The sequence below is a fragment of the Atheta coriaria genome, unplaced genomic scaffold (assembly GCF_025399875.1).
Source record: "Atheta coriaria isolate IRGN ID8LTWV9N9 unplaced genomic scaffold, Caltech_Dcor_3.1 hic_scaffold_8_pilon, whole genome shotgun sequence".
NCBI lineage: Eukaryota > Metazoa > Arthropoda > Insecta > Coleoptera > Staphylinidae > Dalotia > Dalotia coriaria.
In genome coordinates, this window is record NW_027045450.1 from 5,151,619 (window position 1) to 5,172,749 (window position 21,131).

Here is a 21,131-nt window from a genome sequence, read left to right on the forward strand (position 1 = left end):
AAAATTCACCTTCACCTTCGCTTTCATCTCTCATCTTAAACCCTCAAAATGTTTAAAAATCAAAAATAAAATTTTTAAACATTTTTAACTCTTAAATTCTAAGTATATAGCAACGTGAACATGTGGTGAAGTTAAAGTTAGACGTTTTGTTTGTTTGACCCCTCGAGCACGGCCACCCTCCTTACACCCGCCGCGCGCGGTTCTGAACTTTCAGACGTTTCTATTCATATTAACGTGTTTGACTTGGCCGTATAAAGGTGAATACTTCGACCAACTCGCGCGCCGAGCGGGAGAACTTGAAGTTGCCTTGGCTGTGCAAACGCAAACTCCATCCTTCATCGGCGTGGAAACGTATAGAGTCCAACATGGCTTCAACATCAACACGTATTATTGCCGCGCGTTCACTTGGTTGCATAAGATTAGCCAACCCTACACACGCTGCTTTCTTACGCATACCTTACGCGTACAGTAAAGAGAAGGGTGAGTTGTTTGAGTGTTTACCGATCATAACCTCAGAACTTGACTGCGAGGTGTCACCACTGCGTCAATTATAAACCACACGCATTAGTGCAGCATCACGTAGGCCACACAAACTACAAACTAAAACAAAACTAAATAAATTGCTTGAGTCGCACGCACAAATTATGAATATCCAACATTGGATGCTTGTAACTGTTGAAAAACAAAGCAGAATAGAATTGTGAGGAGGGAAGAGGATGGATTCGATCTGTAGATAGACGGACGGATGTGGAATAGGCGCGTAGACCTTCTCTCACACCCTATAACTTGGGAGTTCTTGTGTGGGTTGGGTTGCCGGGCTGTGGTCGGCCGCCGCTGATTACTTCAGACAACGGCATCTGGTGCCCGATTCGTTTCTGATTGCTGTATAAATAAAATGAAATTTCGTTCAATGCTCTCCTCGGACAGCTCCCACCAAATTATACGCGTACAATATACAAGGTGTAGAGTTTTTTTAATCATCTCTAATCTCTACTAATATTATAAATGCGAAAGTCCTGATGTTTGTTACACTTTCACGCAAAAACTACTTAACAGATCATCATGATAATTTATACACATATTCTTAGTGGTCCCCGAATGGTTATAGGCTACTTTTTATTTAATAAAAATAATATTTTTTTAAAATAAAATAAAGAAATAGTTTAGCCAATAATACCTCTGCATCTGGCTATTTGACTACTTTAACGCCATCTAGCATTCCAGCAATGAAGCTCAAACCTAAGTACTATAGTACCATCACACTGTATTATCACACTGTATTATCGACAGCTACGTCAACATCAAATCCAATTGACTACACTATGGAGACTGTACACTATACTTCCATAGACTATGCTTTCAGCCATTTTAAACTTCCCGCCATTCTACTTCATTGTTACTTCTTCTGTGACTACAGACGCGTACGGAAGCAACTTCATTATTTTAGATATTCGCGAGCGAAGCCGCGGGTTAAAGCTAGTCTTATATAATCTTTATATTATCTTGGAGCATTCGAAGTGAAATAATTTCATTTGGCGATATGCAAGTATTTCATGTGTAAGAATCTGCTTTGATGTCAAAGTAAATCAAAGCGTATCAAATCTAATGTCGTGTGAAGAACTCATTCGAATGTATAACCTCACACATGAATGACAGCTATATTCAGGAGGTTGTAGTTAATTAAATGATGAAAATTGCAGTTTTAATCGAAATATTTTTTCAACACATGTCACGCGGAGCGCAGAGGAAATGGGAATAACTACGGAATGTGTTTGTTGTGTTGCATATGTCAATCTGTTTTGAAAAAACATAAATTTTATGTGTAAAATTAAATTTTTAAGGTTTTTTAGGTTAGATTTAGTTGGAATTAGTCCCTAAAAGTAAAATATGTTAGATGTGTTGCCTATAACAATGTATTTCTTTAAAATTTGTGTGTATAATTAAATTTTTAAGCTTTTTAAGGTTAAATTTAGTTGGAATAAATCCCCAAAAGTAAAATATGTTAAATGTGTTGCCTATGTCAATCTATTTCTTTATATTTATGTGTAAAATGAAGTTTTTACTTTAAATTTAAATTTTTTGAGTTTAGAAAGTCCCAAAACATGGTTATAACTAAATTATATCAAAAGTGACTTAAGTTTTTGCTTCCCAAGAGATTTCCAAGTGTTTATCATGGTTAAAACTCGATTTACAACATATTTAATTACATTTAAAGCAATGTAATCTCAAAATGTCGCTCAAAAGATGATTTTATCTGTGTTTGACCGCAAACTTTCAAAGATGTTTACTTACCCAGAAGCAAAACTTATGCCTTAATCATTTAGTCCACACGAATGCATAGTCCTTCTTTCGTCGCAGCAGCTCACTCGGAAAGTCGTCCTTTTCCTCTTCCGAGAAATGTTGCATTTGCAAAGAGGTAAAATCACCGAAGCCACTTTCGTAAATTAAATTCCCTACCGATATTAATGCTGAAGATTCGTGTATGTGTGGTTGCGGAAATATGCTGAATGCACAAAATGGAAAAAAATAAATAAATCACAATCCCGAGTAGATTTCGATAATTTAATAACAAATATTGCAATAAATTACAATTACAAATTATCTATAAATCATCAAGCACCATCGATGTGCAATAAAACCAATAATTCCACGCGATCAATTGCACATTAATTAACTCACCTGTGTATCCACGTTTGTGGAATGTTGGTTGCCTAGGGAAATAACTGGATACAGAAATAAGTGAACTATGAATGATGTCATTATTTTATTTATCGTATTTATCGCTCCCTCACAGTTTCATCTCTTTTTACAAACGCACACAGTGAGCACATTCAAGTTTATCATAATAACCTATGCGGTAATGATTGCTGAGTTGGTAATCGTTTCAAAATACGCGCATGCGCATTCAATACTTACTGAATCAAAAGCGCGGTAGTTACAAATACAATCAGCGCCATCTGTTGAATACTTGCAATCATATACAGAGTGTTACATGTTACAAATAATCATGCTTTAAAAATTTAATCATTATTTACGTATCAATATTGTTTGCATTTACGTTATTTTACTTTATAATAATTTAGTTTATAATTAATTAAGTGTGTGTGTTTGGGTGTGTGTTGGTAATATTTACAATGTCCTGTATATGTTTGTATCTACATTTAATATACATTCATAGTCAATATCAATTTTTAACACGAACCAATTGGAAACTGAATAGTTAATGTTCACAAAATTGATATCGTTAATATTTTATGATTATAATATTACTAACTTAATGCCAACGATTAAAATTTAAACATTTTCAACATTTTTTCCTTTTGATTTCTCATTTTTTAGTAAACACAATCAAACGGATGACTTGTGTCGCCACCTAGCGGCGAGCAGTAGGAGTTCACGTTGCGGTTATGACTACGTCAATAGACTAACGAGCGTGCGCGCATTACAAACGGTAAAAGTTTTAGTTTTATGTTAAGCTACGTGTTAAGCCTAGTTAAGATTTTTTTTGTTACCGAAACCGACTGAGAAACACGCTAATACCCTGTTTTGTTTTTGTCAGTAAATGAAATAATACTGAAGATAAACATATGTGAATTATAACAATGTGTGAGTTGTTTGTGTCACCTATAGATGGCGGTAGTTGTGTGTGAATTTAATGATTTTACTTCCCTACAGATTTGAAAAACAATTTTTTTTTGTGACTATTTTGGTTTGGAAAAGAGTTTTACTAGTTTTGACATCTTCCCCCGCCCCGGTGGTGACTGCTGTGAGTGTGTGTTGTTTTTAATTCCTTTATCCTGCTCCCCCCCCCACACAGCCCCTCGCGCTGTCAGCGAAGTTCGCGTCTCGCGTCGCGAACAAGTGAAAATTAGTATGCAACGCTAGTCTATGCTAATTTTGTATAGTAAATTAGTTCATTTCATTATCCTAACTGATTTTCAGTCTTGATTTAAAAATATACTCCAGTTGCTTCCTTAGCTATATGTGTCTACACTTGTTTTTCTGTTTTCTTGTTTATAATATTCATATATATTCATATTTATATTTGTATATATATATCATAGTCGTATCGTATCCGTAGTGTTTAAAGTTATGTTTACCAGCACGTTCTCAATATATCAATCTTATTCATTTTAGGTTATCAGTTAGCTTACGAGTTAGGTATCATTTTTTGTTTTTGGTTTTTGTAAACATAATATAGTTTTATTTATAATACGATAACAGAAATTGCGCATTGGGTTTTTATATATTTGCCATCGGTTATGCGCTGCGCTAACACGTGCGTCAATGTGTGTGGTGTGTGGCCTATGCTTGCGCCTATGACTAGCTTACTCTATTTACGCTCTTCACCGCTGCGTTGTCCACAGCGCTAGTGTTGCCATCAGGATGTATAATGGCGCGGAGCATATCCTCGTTAGCTTAAATCTTGAATCTGTAAACAAACAAAGAAAAAACATGAAAAATTAGTTAAAACATGGATAACTCAAGTACGACTGGATAGATTTTGTTGATTTATGGTTTGTTTTATTCGTCTTAACCTCGAATATGAGAATAAATATTAAAATATTTTAAATTATGTCTTAAAGGGAGTTAAATAAGGGCTGGAAATTTATAGGGAGATTTATTCATAGTTATAGTTCAGCAATTGAATCCTAGGTGGCGCTAAAGTGCATTATTACCATTTCTAATTTTTTTAAAGTAAAATTTTAAGTCTTTTAAGATGAAAGTAAAATTTGTTTACATTTTGACTAAAAACTTCGAAGGCAAAATCGTGAGTATTGAATAATATGCAATGTTGGTTGCATACATTGTACATATAAATATTTAATGCATTTCAAGTGTTGCTTGCATAGAGAATTTTTGATCTGAAAAATTCCACCTCTGCATTCATAATTGAGTATGTGCTGAACAACCGCAACGGTATCACAATGTTGCAGAACCAAAAATAGTCGTCGCATTGTCTTTGATCTGTGCACATATAATATTCCCTCTTTGCACACTTGGCATTTACATCCAAATCTAGATTTGCTACGCAACAATGTAATATAAAGTATAAAGTATAAATTGTGTGACTTTAGAAGTCTTTAGAAAATAAAAAATGATGTCTACCTCCGCCATTTTGTTTGACGTGGTAAGTTAGGTTATGTTTCAATGGGTACAATTACTATCCAATTTTTGTATTGGTCTAAAGTCCTGATCTTGAGGAAATAGCAAAGCGGGCTTCCTTTTTTGTTGATTTTTTTTATGTGCGTCGAAAGTACAAACGCCGTCGGAAATGGAGTTTTCTCAATTTCCTATGAGTCAGATTGACCTCGACGTGGGCACGTCCGACACACCGCGACTGCAGGACACGGGACGTCGATGCCGCTGAAAGGAATCGAATTATTATCGCGACGGCAGGTCTCTCAAGCAAGCACCTGTCTACCGCTGTGTGTATCCAATGTCGCAGATCTGCGCCCGACAGACAATTTAAATGGAAATTTCTTCAAATGACCACATCATTCACATCGATAGTTGCTATACAAGTTATTGTCGTATAAATTGTGGAAATAATCATATTTCTATGTTAGACCCATTTTAATATATGCAACCAACAATACTTAGGTGTGTAGTGGGTTGCATACAGTTATTACTGTCAAAGGGACTTGATTGTTGCAAAATTATAGTAAAAACTAACCTAAAAACTAAAAAAATGTCAAAAATTGATGAAAAAGTCCTTTTACTAAGCCTGCTGGACAAAAAATTGATCCAAAGTCAAGATGGCGCAGGATTAACCTCACTAATAGTTGTTATTCCCGTTTTTATCTTCAAAATTGTGAAAATAATCATATTTCTATGTTGTATCCATTTTAATATATGCAACCAACAATACTTAGGTGTATAGTGGTTTGCATACAGTTATTACTGTCAAAGGGACTTGATTCGGTTAAATTATAGTAAAAACTAACCTAAAATCTAAAAAATGTCAAAAATTTATAAAAAAAAGTCTTTATACTAAGCCTGCTGGTCAAAAAATTAATGTAAAGTCAAGATGGCGCAGTATTAACTTCATCAATAATTGTTTTTCCCGTTTTTATCTTCAAAATTGTGAAAATAATCATATTTTTAAGTTAAACTTATTTTAATATATGCAACTTACAATACAAAGATGTATAATAGGTTGCATATAGTTATTACATCAAAAGCAACTTGATTGGTCAAAAAATAACCTCAATTCTATACTATTTAACCTCATACTACGTTTCCTAGAAAAAAAACTGATCCAAATTCAAGATGATTTACTCTAAAGCAACTTTTGCTTTCCTTTTGCACCAGAGAGAAAGTTAAAAGACGCCGCCGCCTGAAAATCATGAGCATTCCCGCATGGGACTTGAAGTCAATCGGAATACGCTTGTAAGTACATGGTTAAAATTCAAATCTCCTAGTCTCGCGAGACTCAGAAAGAGGAACTGCCGCAACGAAACCTGCCACCACACTCAATTCCCCCCGACAGCCGCCCTCAAAGCTCCCACTGCATCATACATACATGTCACACTAACACTCCTATAGTGTGAGGTTAGATAAAATAATATAATATTAACCAAAAGGCTTACTTGATGAGTTCTCTTCCGAGGAGGGCCACTCATAGATGACTCCTTTGGAATCCACATCCGTGCTGGACTTTTGTTCCGATTTGTCGATCTCATTCAGATTGGATTGATACTTTGAACCTGGAAACATAAAATTTATTAGTTTTGATTTGAGGTTATGATGAATATGAATTGAAGGTGGTTGTTGATTTGATATCAGAGATAGAGAAAAGAGAGTGTTGTTGCTAATTGTGTTTGAAAACCATGCTGTGCGCTGTGCAAGAAGTGTGTGCTTGCCGAAATCACCCAAAGGGTTAACCTCACAAAATAACCTCAAAAATATGCCCGGATATACAGGGTGTTCATGAGTAATCCACGCGTTTTAAGATGGGGGATTGTTTTCTGATTGTGTTTGGGGTCATGGTGGATACCTTTCTCCGCTAAATGGGTATTGAGGGATGTCTGATTGCCGTAGACGGAGTTGTTGAGATCACCGCTGCCGGCCCATGAGTCCTTGCTCCGGCCACTCGGTGCATCCGTGGTGGTCGGCCGGGGCGAGGTGGTCGGCGGCGAGGAAGCTGCGACAAAAACATGCATCAACATCCTCCCTCTCAAACCCCTTCAAAAATCTTGATTGATTTTATATTGAATTTATCGACGCTTCTCTTTTTTTATTTTCAGCATTAAATGGGAGTTTATCGTATTTTATAGTTTATTTTTTGATGTGTTGGTGCCACCTGAAACAAAAGCCATGCAGGCGGTGCGGATGATGATTGACATGCAGGCAATTTCGGCTGTGCGTTGACTACTGTTACCGCAAGGATGCAAAGGACGAGGACAATGGCGCTAGAAATTCGTTTTTACTGATGAATTACGGAATTCGAACACAGTGACACTGATTGACTGCTGCAACTCAATTAGATGACGTTGGAGGCGGCGGCGGCGGTGGTGTTGACAAGTGTCGGCGCAAATTCGTGCCACGTGAATAAGTGCCAATCAAGATTAATAACCAAATTAAACCTTCAAAAAAACATAACCTGAAAAAAAACCTAACCTAAAAACGTTATATTTTATCTCGAAATTTTTTTGCAGTAATAATCCACTCGGCGAATTGTTTTGCAAGCTGTTTGCTGAACATTGTCTTTCTCGGAGGCGGCGGAGGTGGCAAAGATCTTACGCGAGGAGTCAGCCAAAGCCGTTGGCATGGAAACGACACGTGTTGAGCGCGCTGTGTTACTTTGTGAATCCTGTCACGTTACGAGATGAAAAGGGACCGTCGGGATGTACGCCGCCGCCGCTGCCGCCGCCGTCGATTATTCCAGAGGTGCGAGTGCAACACCCTTGTTTCTACAATTGCCACCCCCAATGTGTTGATACAGCCGCCAAATTATTGTGACAGTTACAAAAGTTTGATTGAATTACGCACATGCTACTTACCGCCTCACACATGTTGGGGGTGGTTTTTAAGTTTTTCACATGCCAAAGTAAAAAGTAAGTTTTGTGCACGTGCAATGAATGTAATTGGTCATTGTCAGATTTCTGGAGTTTTTTTGTTCAGTTCTGCCGCCTCCTGACCGCCCCCGAGAGTTTGCAGCATCTTCTTCTTATCGTCGGAGATCAAGTTTTTTTTTTTTTCTGCTGCGTCCCGAGTGCTGTTGTTCCTGGCTTGTAATTGCTGTGTAACTAGTTGGCGGCGAGCGGCGGCGGCGGCGGCAGATGAAATACGAGCGCGCATCTGTCGCCCGTTATTGTTGTGGCACACAAGTTTCTTTGCGAAGTACTTTCTAACGGTTTCCAGATAGATGACGCCCGGCGATTCCACTTTTATGGCAAATTGCTCTATAACGGCGTAATTTATGGCCGCCCGGACCCACCCGCCCCCACCACTAATAATTTATGCCGTTCGCGAGCCAAATATTAAGATGTTACTGATATCGCCAAGCACTGTCTAATCTTAATTACTTTACGTAGTTTAATTACCGCTAGACGGTGTCGAATCGATCGAACTACAGAATTCTGAATCGCAGACTCAGAATCGCAAACACAGAATACTCGTATAATGAAGGTATAAGGATTAGTGATTTAATAAAGGAGTTTTTTACTTATAAGCAAATAGCTGGTGATTTGTGACTTAAAATTAAATTACGTGATTTATGTAAGTTCAGAATAAATTTACTTACTGTAAAGTCTAATGGTGCCATCTGTCTCGCCACGTGGATTTTTCGCCACGCACTTGTAAGTCCCATAATCAGCTTGTTGAATATTTGCGATGGTCAAGGTCATGTGGGTTTTGTACGCCGGGGAACCCACCACGTTTGCAGTGCTGTATTTGCGGGAATCGTGAATCATCTGGCCATCGTCACGAGTCCAATAGTTTAGCGAGCTTGGGTGAGCTTCGGTGAAACACTCCAGTGTCACAGAATACGCTAATGGAGCACCTACGAGTTGATGTGGGATCCAGAGCATCGGTGGGACTGAAAGTGACAAAAACCATTGTCAAAAGATGTTAAACAGTTGATATATACAGTTGTAGCCCGGCGCCTCCACTAAATGCTCTCAATGTGTTTCTAACAGACAAAACAAAATTTGCGAGAAATTTAAATTTACAACTTGTTTAAATGCATTACATTTTACACATTGATAGTAATTGTTAAAATTTAAGTTTTTGTTTTTTTATTTATTTTTTGAATAAAAGAAGATTCTTTATTGTTATTTTTATTTGTGTGCGTCTACGATTCGATTCCTTTGAATTATTGCTTTGTAAGATGATTATACAGAGTGTTGATGATATATTTGTATTAAAAAAAGATTTATCCAGTGGAAATATGTTGTATTGTCTCATTCATAACCATCATCCGCCATCAAAGCTTTAAATCTCTCTCCTTTACGGCAAAGAATCCCACATAAATCCTCGATGTGCATAAAAAGAATTGGATCTTTCTCCTGATGCACTCCATTTTCTCGAGGGTAGCCGGAAAATGCAGTGAATGTTGATGGAGGGTCGCTGAGGTTAAGGGTGCGCTACCCTCGTAATTTATATTATATAAATGATTGCTTCTTTATAGAAATCTGAATCTCAATTGATTTCCACATTAATAAAATCAGACTAATTAAGAGAATTTCATAAAAAATTAAATTAATTTGTTCAGTAAAAATAAAAAGTTTAAAAAATATTTTGCTATTTATATGAGTAAAAACAATTTTTGTATGTTTGTGTCTCAGTAACTTCTAAACGGCTGAACAAATTTTAAAGAAATTTTCAGATTATCCTAACAAGTGATCCTGTCAAGTTTTGTTGTTAAATATTAACTAGAAGGGTGTTAAATAAGGGCTGAAAGTTCTTATGGCAATTTTATAATAGTTATAATTCTATAATTCAAGTGCAGATGGCGCTGAAAGGCATTTGGAGATAATTTAAATTAACTAAAATTTTTTACTTAATTTTTATAAGATAAGGGTAGTTTTCTTATACATTCCTTAATATTGAATGATTCTTCCCAAGATACTATGTGAAACATTGTAGAACGTAACCGAATGTCTAAACGCCAGTTTAAAATGTCTTGGTGGGCGGCCGGAATCCGTTACCACCCCCTCGTGTGTGTCAATCCACGAGCCCCCGAGATAAATACCAGCCGGAGCAGATCAAGGCTAATGTTCCATTTGTACTGGTGACAAACTGACGAGAGAACAACCGGAAGCCACCAAGGAAACAAGAATAAATTCCTATACAAAGTGTTCCCAAACCTCCACCTATAAAAAAACTCTCCACACTAAAATATTTTTATCACAACACTCTGAATATGTGTCTTTCAAGTAGAATCCTGATTCGAATCGTTTGTCCTAGCAATTTTTTCTCGTGTGTAGGAAACGTGGTTTTAGTTGCGTGTGTTGACAAGACAAATGCTCGCGATCATTCTTCCGGTTTTCCGGAACGCGAGCATCTTGCCTGTTTTGCATTTAAATTATTTAAACGAGTATCAATCACAGACTACCCCTCGACAAACCGAGTAGGCAACCAACCAACCACGGACACAAACGTTAATTGCATCGCACGCTATAAGTACCCAGTTAATTATTATTTTAAAACAACAAAACAAATAAAAAATTACAATACAATAATGAAATGAATGTTGTTTGAGTGTTTTACGTGTTAAATATGTAACAATTTAAAAGTTTAGTTTGGTGTGATGATGTGTCGACTTTCAGCCAAACAGATCATTGGATAAATGGCGCTGCAAAGCCGAAACCAAAGCGCACATTACACCTCCACACGATACGTGTTTTAAGTACGGGTTGTTCCGGGGGTGTATGTGTGGGATGTGCGCGCGGTTTATGTTACACGCCACACCGAAGCGTCACCATTAATCACCCTTAAATTATATATGCGCCGTGCGTATTTAACACAAATTTTGTCACGCCGTCCAAGGGTGACTCTTTTTTTTCTCCCGCGTTTTTAATTGTTGTATAAAAATTTATACTTGCCACATGTTACATAAAATACATCACCACATAATTTTTTTTTAGTTTTTGTGAACACTCTGTATAAATTTGATTGTGGAGTATTGAATTGCACGCCGCGTGTGCTTTGTTGTGTTTTTGTGTCGAGTCTATGAGTATGTGCTTCAGCAAAGTGCACCTATCGAAAACAAAGCGCGGCCGGCTTATAATACATAATCAATTAATCACGGGGATGCGTATTATGTCGTTGTGGGGTGTGTGTGTGTGTCGTATTGCAATTAATTTTATTGATGTGACGTGCAATAAGCGAAATCAACACGCCAAACATCTGAAAATTTTTTTAGAGATGAAAATTTTTAGTTTTTGACAGGTGACAGTCGTGGAGTGCATTGCAGCGGGTGTGAGACAATGCATGTTAATTTATGCAAAACATAGAAATGCAAAACTACCCCTTGCAACACCACAACAAGCTTTTCTTTGTGTTTATAGTCTGCGGATGTTGGAAACAAATAGAAATATACGTTTGTTGTTTGTTTCACAACTCTACATGAAGTAGAAACTGTGTTTTAGGTTAATATTTACATGGGTGACAAAACATTGTGGGTAGCACATCCAGAAAATGGCAAAAAAAATCTGTAAAATTGTTAAAAATGTGTTTTTATGAAAAATAACTTTTTTTATTAAATTTAATGATTTATATAAAATTTTTGAATTTGAGGTTATGTTTGTAACCTGAAATGAGGTTATGTATCACCATAACCTCAATTATTAGCTATTTTACCATTTATCCTTAAATTTCTTGTTAAATTTGTTCCAAAATTAATAAAATCCGACAATATTTTATAAATAAATAGATTTATACTGTGTGAATCTATAAAATTTAAATTTTTAAGGTTACAATGGATCATATACTCACAATCGACGCTGACTTTGATCCGCTTGCTGACTGATGGCGGCACGCCGTTGCTGGCGATGCAGAGGTAAGCGCCCATGTCCAGACGAGAGATCCGCGTCAGCTCCAGCGTGTCGCCCTCCCACTCGACGACTGCGCGTGCACATACATGAAACAAACACACAGCATCAGAGCATGTGACTAAAGGGGTGGGCGAGAGACAAAAGGCGCTTTATTTTATTGCGTTTACATCGACACCTTCAGGACGAGCGACGCGCCATGAATATCACTTTTATTATGGACGTGCCGAACGTTGTACACATACACAAATACACACATATAAATATACAGAAAAACCACCCCTATATTTACAACTACGTTTTGGGAGGAATGTTGAACATTGAACACCGTTTACATAACTATTCGTATCGAATTTGCGTTTCGTTGTTTTTTCATGGTTTATCTGAAAATGGAAACCACCCCTATTGGAAACAGGTTGTGTTAGTGGGGTAGTGGTGTCGGAGTGCGGTCGAGTGCGACTTATTGATACTCGGACGATGGTTTAAGTTTTTTACGAGGTCATAAATAACATAAATAACACCCTATAAGATTTCCACCCTTATTTTTTTTTTCATATAGATGAATTGTTATAAAAATTATTTTAAATTTTTTTTTTTTTAATTTTTCACGGTTTTTGGACACAAAAAGTATACTTTAGCCATGGTCGTGACTAAAATACTTTAGTCACGGGTTTTAGTCACGGGGTAAAACTTGTGGGTGAATGAAAGTAGAAAAAAGCATCATCGTAAACATCAGGTGGCTAAATTTTGTTTAACACTCAATTGCTTTATCAATCCCGTGAGTAAAGTCGCCATTTAGCCACTTGTGACTTAATATATTATTTTATATCCAAAAAAAATTGTTTTTCATTTTGTAAATATTGAAAATTCATACTTCAATCTTAAAATGTAAAATTTAAGGACGGTTGCATATGCATACACGTACGGGTGACGAAAATGCAAGTGACATCTGTTCGATTTGTTAGTTTTCTCGAAGCGAAGCCAACACGTGCCGGAAATGACAGTTTTTTAACGAAAACGTCGATAACTATACTTGCGTCCTGCGTCCTTTGTCGCGCATACGAAATATATTCCCCTGAATTTCATAATAACCATGTTCGGTGCTGAAAATTTTCGTCAACGAGCAGGTCGCCTTTTAATTTACGTTTTTTTTTTCTTTCTCCTCTCTTGTAGTGTACTCGTACACTTGTAGTCAAAATCACGTCCGTTGAGTGCCGCTCGTATTTTTCGTTCATTTTTCCGCCCTCGACGACGACGAGGATTACTTAATTGTTAATTAGCAGGGACAAGTGAGTGGTTGATTGCCGCGCGGCGCACGACGAGGGTCGGCGTATCGCAGGGGTGTAATTACCGTTTATACAGCGACCTTTTTGTAAAACGAGATAAATTTTAATCTCTGATAAGGCACGATGCGTACACATAATGTTAAAATGATTAAAAACTACCTGTTTTGACTTAAGTCAACAGTAAAGTAAAATAAAAGGTGTTTGGTTGAATTTATCTTCTTCTAGAGGAGGTGCTGAGAAAGCATCCGGGCGATATATCGTAATTGTGGGCTTAAGTAAAAAGTTTTCCGGTTTCCGCCACCAACACATGTTTGGTGCGAGTTGGGAAGTAAAGGAAACTCCAAACTCACCAGTAAGTGTCTTGTTTATGGTGATCTTGGAGTTATCGTCGCGTTTCCACTTCACGCTGGGTTGTGGCGAGCCGGTGGCGCGACAGGTCAGCGTCTCGTTGGCGCCCTCACGAACAATGACGTCACTGCTGCTTAGCGAATCGTCAATGTTTGGAGGAACTGCAAAAATAGAAATAAAGTTAGGTTAGGTTTAGTTATGTTAGGTTATGTTTTTGTGTATGTGTTGGATTTCTAGTTTTCTAGTTTTCCGGTTAGTACCCACTTCCGGAATATTTTCTGAAATTGACTTTTCTCCGTGTGCGCAGAAAAATAACTTGATAAAATATTAAATAAGAGAAGCGGCGCCGAAATTCGTTGTTCGTCTGACGTGCAATATCCAAGCGACGCGCGCGCGCCCGGAAAAAGGAATAGAAAGCGGAAAACGCAGGAAACGCCGACGATTCCGAACAGCTTTCGAGCTTTGCGCGAGTATGTGGAGCATGCACAACATGCAGATCTAATCCGCAGCGTATTCCCCTAATGTAATAATGCTTTAATCTGCGTGAGGGGGTGAATGTCTAGAGATAGGGGATGATAACAAATAGTGTGCCAATAAAAGTTTCAAAAAACATCAACAAATAAAATATTTAATTTGAAACGTGATGTTTTGATGTAATTTAAAGAAAAATTCAAAAATTTCAACCCTTAATGATTAAAATTCGTTTTTATAACATAAAAACTTATCAGAAAGTAAAAATTAATTGTTTTTAGGTTAATATTAACATGGTTGATGAAATATTGTATTCAAAACATGAAGAAATTGTTTTAGAAAGTGTAAAATGGCAAAAAAACATTTTTTTCTTTGTGAAAAATATTTTTTTCTTTAAATTTTAGGTTATGTAATGACCTAACCTCAATTATAACCTTCTTTAGTAGAAAAACTAGTCTAAATTAAGAGTAATTATTGAATATCTTGTCAAAACAACAAAAAAATAAACAATTTAATTTAAAACTAAATATTTTAATACAATTTAAGGGTGTATTTTAAATTTTCAACCCTTAACCATGAAAACTCTCTTTTTCTTTTTTTTCTTACCCAAACAAACTCAAATAAAAGTCGTTTCCAAGTCGAAAGTCGAAACCGAACCAAAGTTATTGTTTAATTATTTAGAAAATCAACAGTCTCCCAGTTACCTTAAACAAACCGAACGATCTCCAAAGAATTGAAAGACCCACCGAGTTTACACCAGGTACACAATGTGGCTGAAACTTTTTGAAAGAATCAAATTTTTACGCGAATTCAAAGTCAAACAACACTCCGCCGTTAAAGTTAAGGGTTGTTTCCGGAACGCGATTGCGGTGATAGGGCATGTAGTGTATTGAAATTTGAAAATCGCCGAAAATTATGTTTGCGCAAACAGGTGCCAAGGTGATAATCACTCAGAATTCAATTAAGTCAAAGCACGTAGGGGTTGCACACAACAGGCCATCTTGGTGAAATTACCATAAACTACCCCTAAATACAACCCTCATCAAAATATGATAAATTTATATTTTTACAAAGAAATAATTAGTATAAATTAATATTTTCAAGAAATTGAGATGAAATTTAATGAAATCACCCTTAGATGGAAGTTTAGGGGGTTGGGGGATGAAATTCACGGTCGGGTCTACGTCGAAGAAGAAATACGGCCGCAATCAAGTGGACCTTTAATGTGCGTCCTGCGAAATTGCGAGGGACATTCGCCCTGTTTCGATTCCCTTCCGGTCGGCCAATCAGTTCCACCCCTTCAGCTCTTCAGCTCTTCCAACTCAAGGAAGCAAGTTAACTAAAACTACCGCTCATTTTTATCTCTCACATAACTTTATTTTCAACCTCTGCTTGGAGATCTACCTGCGTCTTGGTTGTTTCACATTTTTTGTATTTAGGGGTGGTTTTTATAATATCCGCTTGTCCAACCAGACATCCGGTGTTTGGTATTTGTATTTATATACAGTATAAACACTCCTAAACTCTGCGTTTGGTTTTTGTCTTCTTGAACGTTGAAAATGCTTCATAAACATCTGTTTATTTTAAGGTTAGAATAGGTTATGTTGCACATAGTGTTTTGAGGTTGTGTACAAGTCAATAAAACCATCAGTTGAAGAGATAATAGAAAAAAGGAAACTTATGTGAAGTTTGTGAGTCCATCTGTGTTCGGAGAGCTTTACTCTGGAATTGTAGACACTGCATTACTATTCGCCGCGGCGTGCGTCCGACGCAAACTTTTTTAACTACCCGAATTCATTAAGAATTTCCTCGGCTGTTGATAAAAGTAAGATGTTTCTACGTTTCATTTCACTTGAGGTATCAACGCCACGTCCATACTAAACACTCCAAACTCCAATATACGTGCAAGAGTGAAGATGTTTTTCGTTCGCTTGGTTTTTTTTTTCTGCTGACGCAGACGATGCAAGAGGGTGTAAAATAAATTCCTTTCATTGAATGCCCACAGCAGCGAAAGCTGGATATTATTACTGATTACGATTTAATTCATCCCGGGGTTCAAAAACTATGGTCACGTTGAGATCATGAGCGTGACGTGATTCGGATTCGAAGCGGATTTCCCCCACTCCACTCTAACTCTCTCAGAGGATTTCCAGTATTATGGTCACAGATGGATGAGTTCCAATCGAGGCGGTTAGTGATGCAATACGCTGGAAGTCTGAGTTTCTAAATATCACCAGCGGGACGCAAAACAGTCTTTGATCGTGATCAGAGACACCTTCGTAAAGGATTTCACACAGTGATTGAACCGAAAACTTTGATTTTTTGCTTTCTTGAAGAATTTCGAGGTCGATCAATGTCGGTGTGTTGGGAAGAGGGTGGTTGAGGTTGCGGTGTGCGGTGCGGTATGACAGCGGTTTTGGGCGAGGTGATTTCAGTGGCCATCGCGGCTAATCTGAAACGTGCCTTGCATAAAGAGTCGGTCGGTGAGCAGAGGAGCATTTGGGGTTGAGGAGCAGGGGAGTGAGGTTGACGGTTTTGTCATGGTCGTACCGTGCGAAGGGGGAGATGCTTCCCCGTATAATTTAACAAGTTGGGACTGCGCGGACGAGACGCACATGTTGCGAACGAAAGGACGACCCTCGACGTCGTCGAACATCATGCATCAAAACTCGTCTAGTTATACAAACTGATTTAACCGGAAAACTTGTCAAGGGTGGAGAATATCACAATATTCACAATCTACATAAAATTTATTTGAGTTGTAATTTTTATTGATCAAAATAGGATTTTAAGAGTCAAGTGTGCGAAGTGGCACTTTAGTCACGTTTAACGTTAAGCATATTTTTTCAGTTTAATTTTACTTTTACTTTGAAGTTTTTGTATTTGAAATTTTAAAAAAATTTACCCCGTGACTAAAAAGTGTGGCTAAAGTATTTTAATCACGATCTTGGCGGTCCGTGACTAAAATACCAGTTAATGTGTCTCAAAACAATGGAAAAATTATTTTAAGGTTCTAAATACATGCGAGTAAGCTTATCTTATGGCAAAAGTTTTACCTCGTGACTAAAGCTCGTGACTAAAGTAGTTTAATGCGATTTAAAAGTAAAAATAAGAAAAAGTTTTTTCTTTATTTAGTTTTACTTGTAGGAAATGTCCCTTGGTCACGTCTGGTCTATCAGTAAATCTAAGGGGTTGCAATGCATCCCCTAACGCCTCTAGCGCATCACACGTCGCAGTTGTCGCAGTTTATCTGTTTAGCGTCGTCACGCGCGTTAACAATGCTCATTCACTCTCGTTCAGACGGAAACTGTTTGTTTTGTGATGTCTAACAACTACCCTTTCAGAATCCTTAGAAATTTCTCTTCCTATCTAATATAAAAACAGCTAAATCTCTTTCTTTCCTTAAAAATTAAATTAAGTTATTCATATGTTTTCAAGTGCTTTTATCGAAATTACAGTGAAACTTTTACTTTTACTCTTCGTGGTTCTATTTTCTGTGAAAGTTGTAGGTGGTTGGAGAGTGCGGAGGGTTTTGTGTGTTTGTGGATTTGCGTCGGGAGACGTCGACAATGGAGAGGAAGGCATTATCGAAGCTCGCACATTCTGCGGGGGCGGGCACAAAAGCTGACAATTACTAGATTTAAGGGCATTCCGGCGCGTCCCGCAGATTTCAATTATAAACGCCGGCCAGAGTTCGAAAACCGCCGCTTCGATTCGATGTAATTGACCAGGTAATGGCTTTCACGAACATCCCAAGGATTCACCTTCCCAAATTTAATATCATTTCCTAATTGAATTTCACAAATTTACATCCGGACTTAGAAAAATTAAAAATTTTCAAAAAACTTAAAATTCAACCCTTAAAAAAATTTATGGGTAGGTTTCAAAAGCAAAATATAAAATACAGGGATATATTATACTATTGCCAAAAAAATGATATTTGTAACGTTATTTGTTTAAAAGTTATGAGAGATTTTAACTTTTAACTTTCAAAAATTAAAAAATAAATTTTGTTTAAACACGTATAAAACCAAATTCTTTTAATATAATTTTATGAAATTTACATATAATTATCTCGTGTAAATTGTTTTTAATATGACCTTTTGTTCGCTAAAATCGGACATTTAAATTTCGAGATATTTAGCTTTAAAATTATGTTTTAAGTTTATTCAAAAGTTGCATACACCAGAATATTTTTATTTAAACTCGCATAAAACTAAATCTGCTTAATAAAATTTTATAAAATTAACACAAAATAATCTAAATTAAATTTTCTTTAAAATGACATTTTACCCATTATCCTACCCCTCTTAAATTTTGAGATATTTAGCTTTAAAATTATGTTTTGAATTTATTCAAAACTTGCATACACCCGAATATTTTTATTCACACGTTTATAAAACAAAATCTACTTAATGCAATTTTATAAAATTAACATAAAATAATCCCAATTAAATTCTCTTTAAAATGACATTTTACCCATTATCCTACTCCTCTTAAATTTTGAGTTATTCAACTTTAAACTATCTGTCAAAATGTGTTTATAACCTAAAATCACCCACATCATAAAAGCCTCGCATAACCTGCCACCGCGATAAGATTTTGACTGCAGGACCAGGTCGCTTTGTCCCAACTTGTCGCACATCCCCTAATTCCGCATGCAGCGCGGCAGGGATGTCTCAATAAATGACTGACATCACTAGCAGCTATCGATAATGAATCCTCATCGCCGCGCGGCGCGCGCGCGACATGCTCTAAGATAATATTTGTGCACCGTGCGTGTGTACCTAACCTATAACTTGGCGCATATCCGGTGCGAAGCGGTTTAAAACAAAGCTGGCGGCGCTCGGCCTCCGGGGTGGAGCTTAAATTCACCACACCACGCTGTCATATTGTGAACCATCCCTCTGGTTAGACAAATGATCAATTTTCGATGACGACGATGTGGATTAAATTCCTGATTGGATAATATTTTATATTTAAGGGTAGTTTTTAGAAAACCTCTGTTTTTATTAAAAATGATGAATAAGATTTGCGATTTGAGAGCGCGCAACCATATTTAATGAGTTTTATTGCGTCTGCAGTGAAGTAGGTGAGTCGCTCATTGCCCGATCATCGCAGGGGTTGTTTTCCCTCCGCGGGGGCGGCTCGTAAAAGCGCTATTTGTTTAGGATTTCGCGCGTGCCGACCGAGCGGCGGTCGTAAAAGGTTCCACAATGTTTACATCCCGCGTTACATACGCCGACCGCAGCAACTAGCTCCACACTCAACCCTCGCCCGCCCCCATGCACACTCAAACCATCAACCCTTTCAGCAGCGTTGCGGCGATGAAAGCGCTGCAAACGTGCGCGGTTAAAAATTCAACAAGCCGATTTCCTTTAGTATCCTACACTGACATCAACGTTTATATCCGCATTCATCACTTTTCGGGGGATGGAAAAACTACCCTTAATATAAATATCACTATTTTGACCATATTTGAAACAAAATATAGATTCTAAAATATACATCTGATAAATAAATTAATTTTACATAAAAATTTGTTTTAAAAATGGATTTTTCTAACCGAAAACAAAATGGTGGCCATTTTTAACCTAAAAATCTTATAAAACATAAACAAAATGTTTTATTGAGTGTTACGGGGGTAGATAAAGTAGATTTATCGAAACTTGATCTGTTATTGCACCCCTGAGCAATGTATAATCCGGTATTTGGGAAATTACCCCGATAGTTGGCGGTTTACTGCCCCATTGTCGATAATTCGATGCGGGCAACACTCGGTGGAAAGCGGCGGCGGTTAAGTATTAGCAGATGAGATCCCCTAATGCCGAAAATCTGTTTTGAGCCGCGCAAAATGCGAAACCGATACTTTGAACTCCGCTTCGGACGCGATTTGAAAGTCAAATTTTTACTTTAATAAATAAACATGCGGCCGCAGACGTTTCGTAATCTGTAATAAGATTAATAATTTATATGCTAATTTGTCATCCATCAAAACCCACCCCTAATTACTTCCTGGGTTAAATTCAGGTAATTTTAATAAAATTTTATTCTTAAAAATAATTTTGTTTTGTTGTAAATAAAATAAAATAAAATAAAACCATCCCTGTGTATTTTTACGTTAAGGGTAGTTTTTTTCTTTCCTCAAATAAAAAAAAATCACCCTGAAATTCAGATGCGATTTATGTCCTCTGATGTGGTGCCAATTTCGCTATTAGGTTAACTATCGTAATTACATCGTGTGCGTGTTTTTTTCGTTTCATCCCCTAATCCATTTAGCTTTAATATTTTTTTCATTGCGTATGATTTATACGGCGTAAATATTTTCCGAAGGCAAGAAAATAAAAATCAATGCGATTGTGGCGCAGCGACACAAAAAGCGCTTGTTTTCTTGAATGTTGCCGAGAATTATTGCGGCGAATAAAGTCGAGCGCTCGCAAGAAGATAGATTTTTATCAGATAAGGACGAATTGCTGTGGGGCAATTATAATTTTGCCTCGGCGGCGCGCAACAACCAAAACAACTGGAAGCAAACATCTTTAAGAGTCTTCAAGGGTGGGTGGAGGGTGGAGAATTAGTACCAAGCTTGCACTCGCATAATGACACTTGAGATAAAGTTGTGAAATACTGTTATAACAAAGTTGTATTATAAAAAAATTGAAATAAAAGCTTAAATTAGCAAAAAATAATTTTTTTTGCAAAAAAAGTTTTGAAAAATAAGAAAAAATCATTTTTTTGTGAAATTTAATGCTTCGGAAAATTATATTATTAAAATATTATTATTAATCATTAACTTTTAAGAAAATTTTGAGAAATGTTTAAAAAAAAAAAAAATTTTTGCAATTTTTTTTTAAAATTCAATTTTTTTTCAATTTTTTTGCCAAAAAACTAGAAATTATGGGTCAAAATTTTAAAACACCCTGTATATAAATAAACATGAATATTCTGCCTGTGTTTCAAGATTGTTTCACAGGTATCAGTATTTTTTCCAAAAAACTTTTCCCAAGCATCCCAAGCAGTTGAAGAA

General features: G+C 36.8%; 1 protein-coding gene and 1 long non-coding RNA gene across 3 annotated transcripts in view; both read right to left on the reverse strand.

The window, feature by feature from the left end:
* LOC135797505 (uncharacterized) overlaps positions 1-21,131 on the reverse strand; it is a 131,024-nt gene that overhangs the window by 27,901 nt on the left and 81,992 nt on the right. The gene's annotated exons all lie outside the window — the stretch shown is intronic.
* The window catches only part of LOC135797132 (lachesin-like), a 63,130-nt gene continuing 44,748 nt past the window's right edge, over positions 2,750-21,131 (reverse strand). Inside the window, exons 4-9 of one of the 2 annotated variants that reach the window (XM_065309343.1) lie at positions 13,636-13,794; positions 11,944-12,072; positions 8,750-9,043; positions 7,001-7,147; positions 6,594-6,710; positions 2,750-4,432 (exon numbers count right to left, since the gene is read on the reverse strand). In XM_065309343.1, the coding sequence (XP_065165415.1) occupies positions 4,347-4,432; positions 6,594-6,710; positions 7,001-7,147; positions 8,750-9,043; positions 11,944-12,072; positions 13,636-13,794 (932 nt within the window). In that variant the 3' untranslated portion in view covers positions 2,750-4,346. The remainder of the gene's footprint in view (positions 4,433-6,593; positions 6,711-7,000; positions 7,148-8,749; positions 9,044-11,943; positions 12,073-13,635; positions 13,795-21,131) is intronic. The other variant, XM_065309344.1, reaches the window with a different exon arrangement.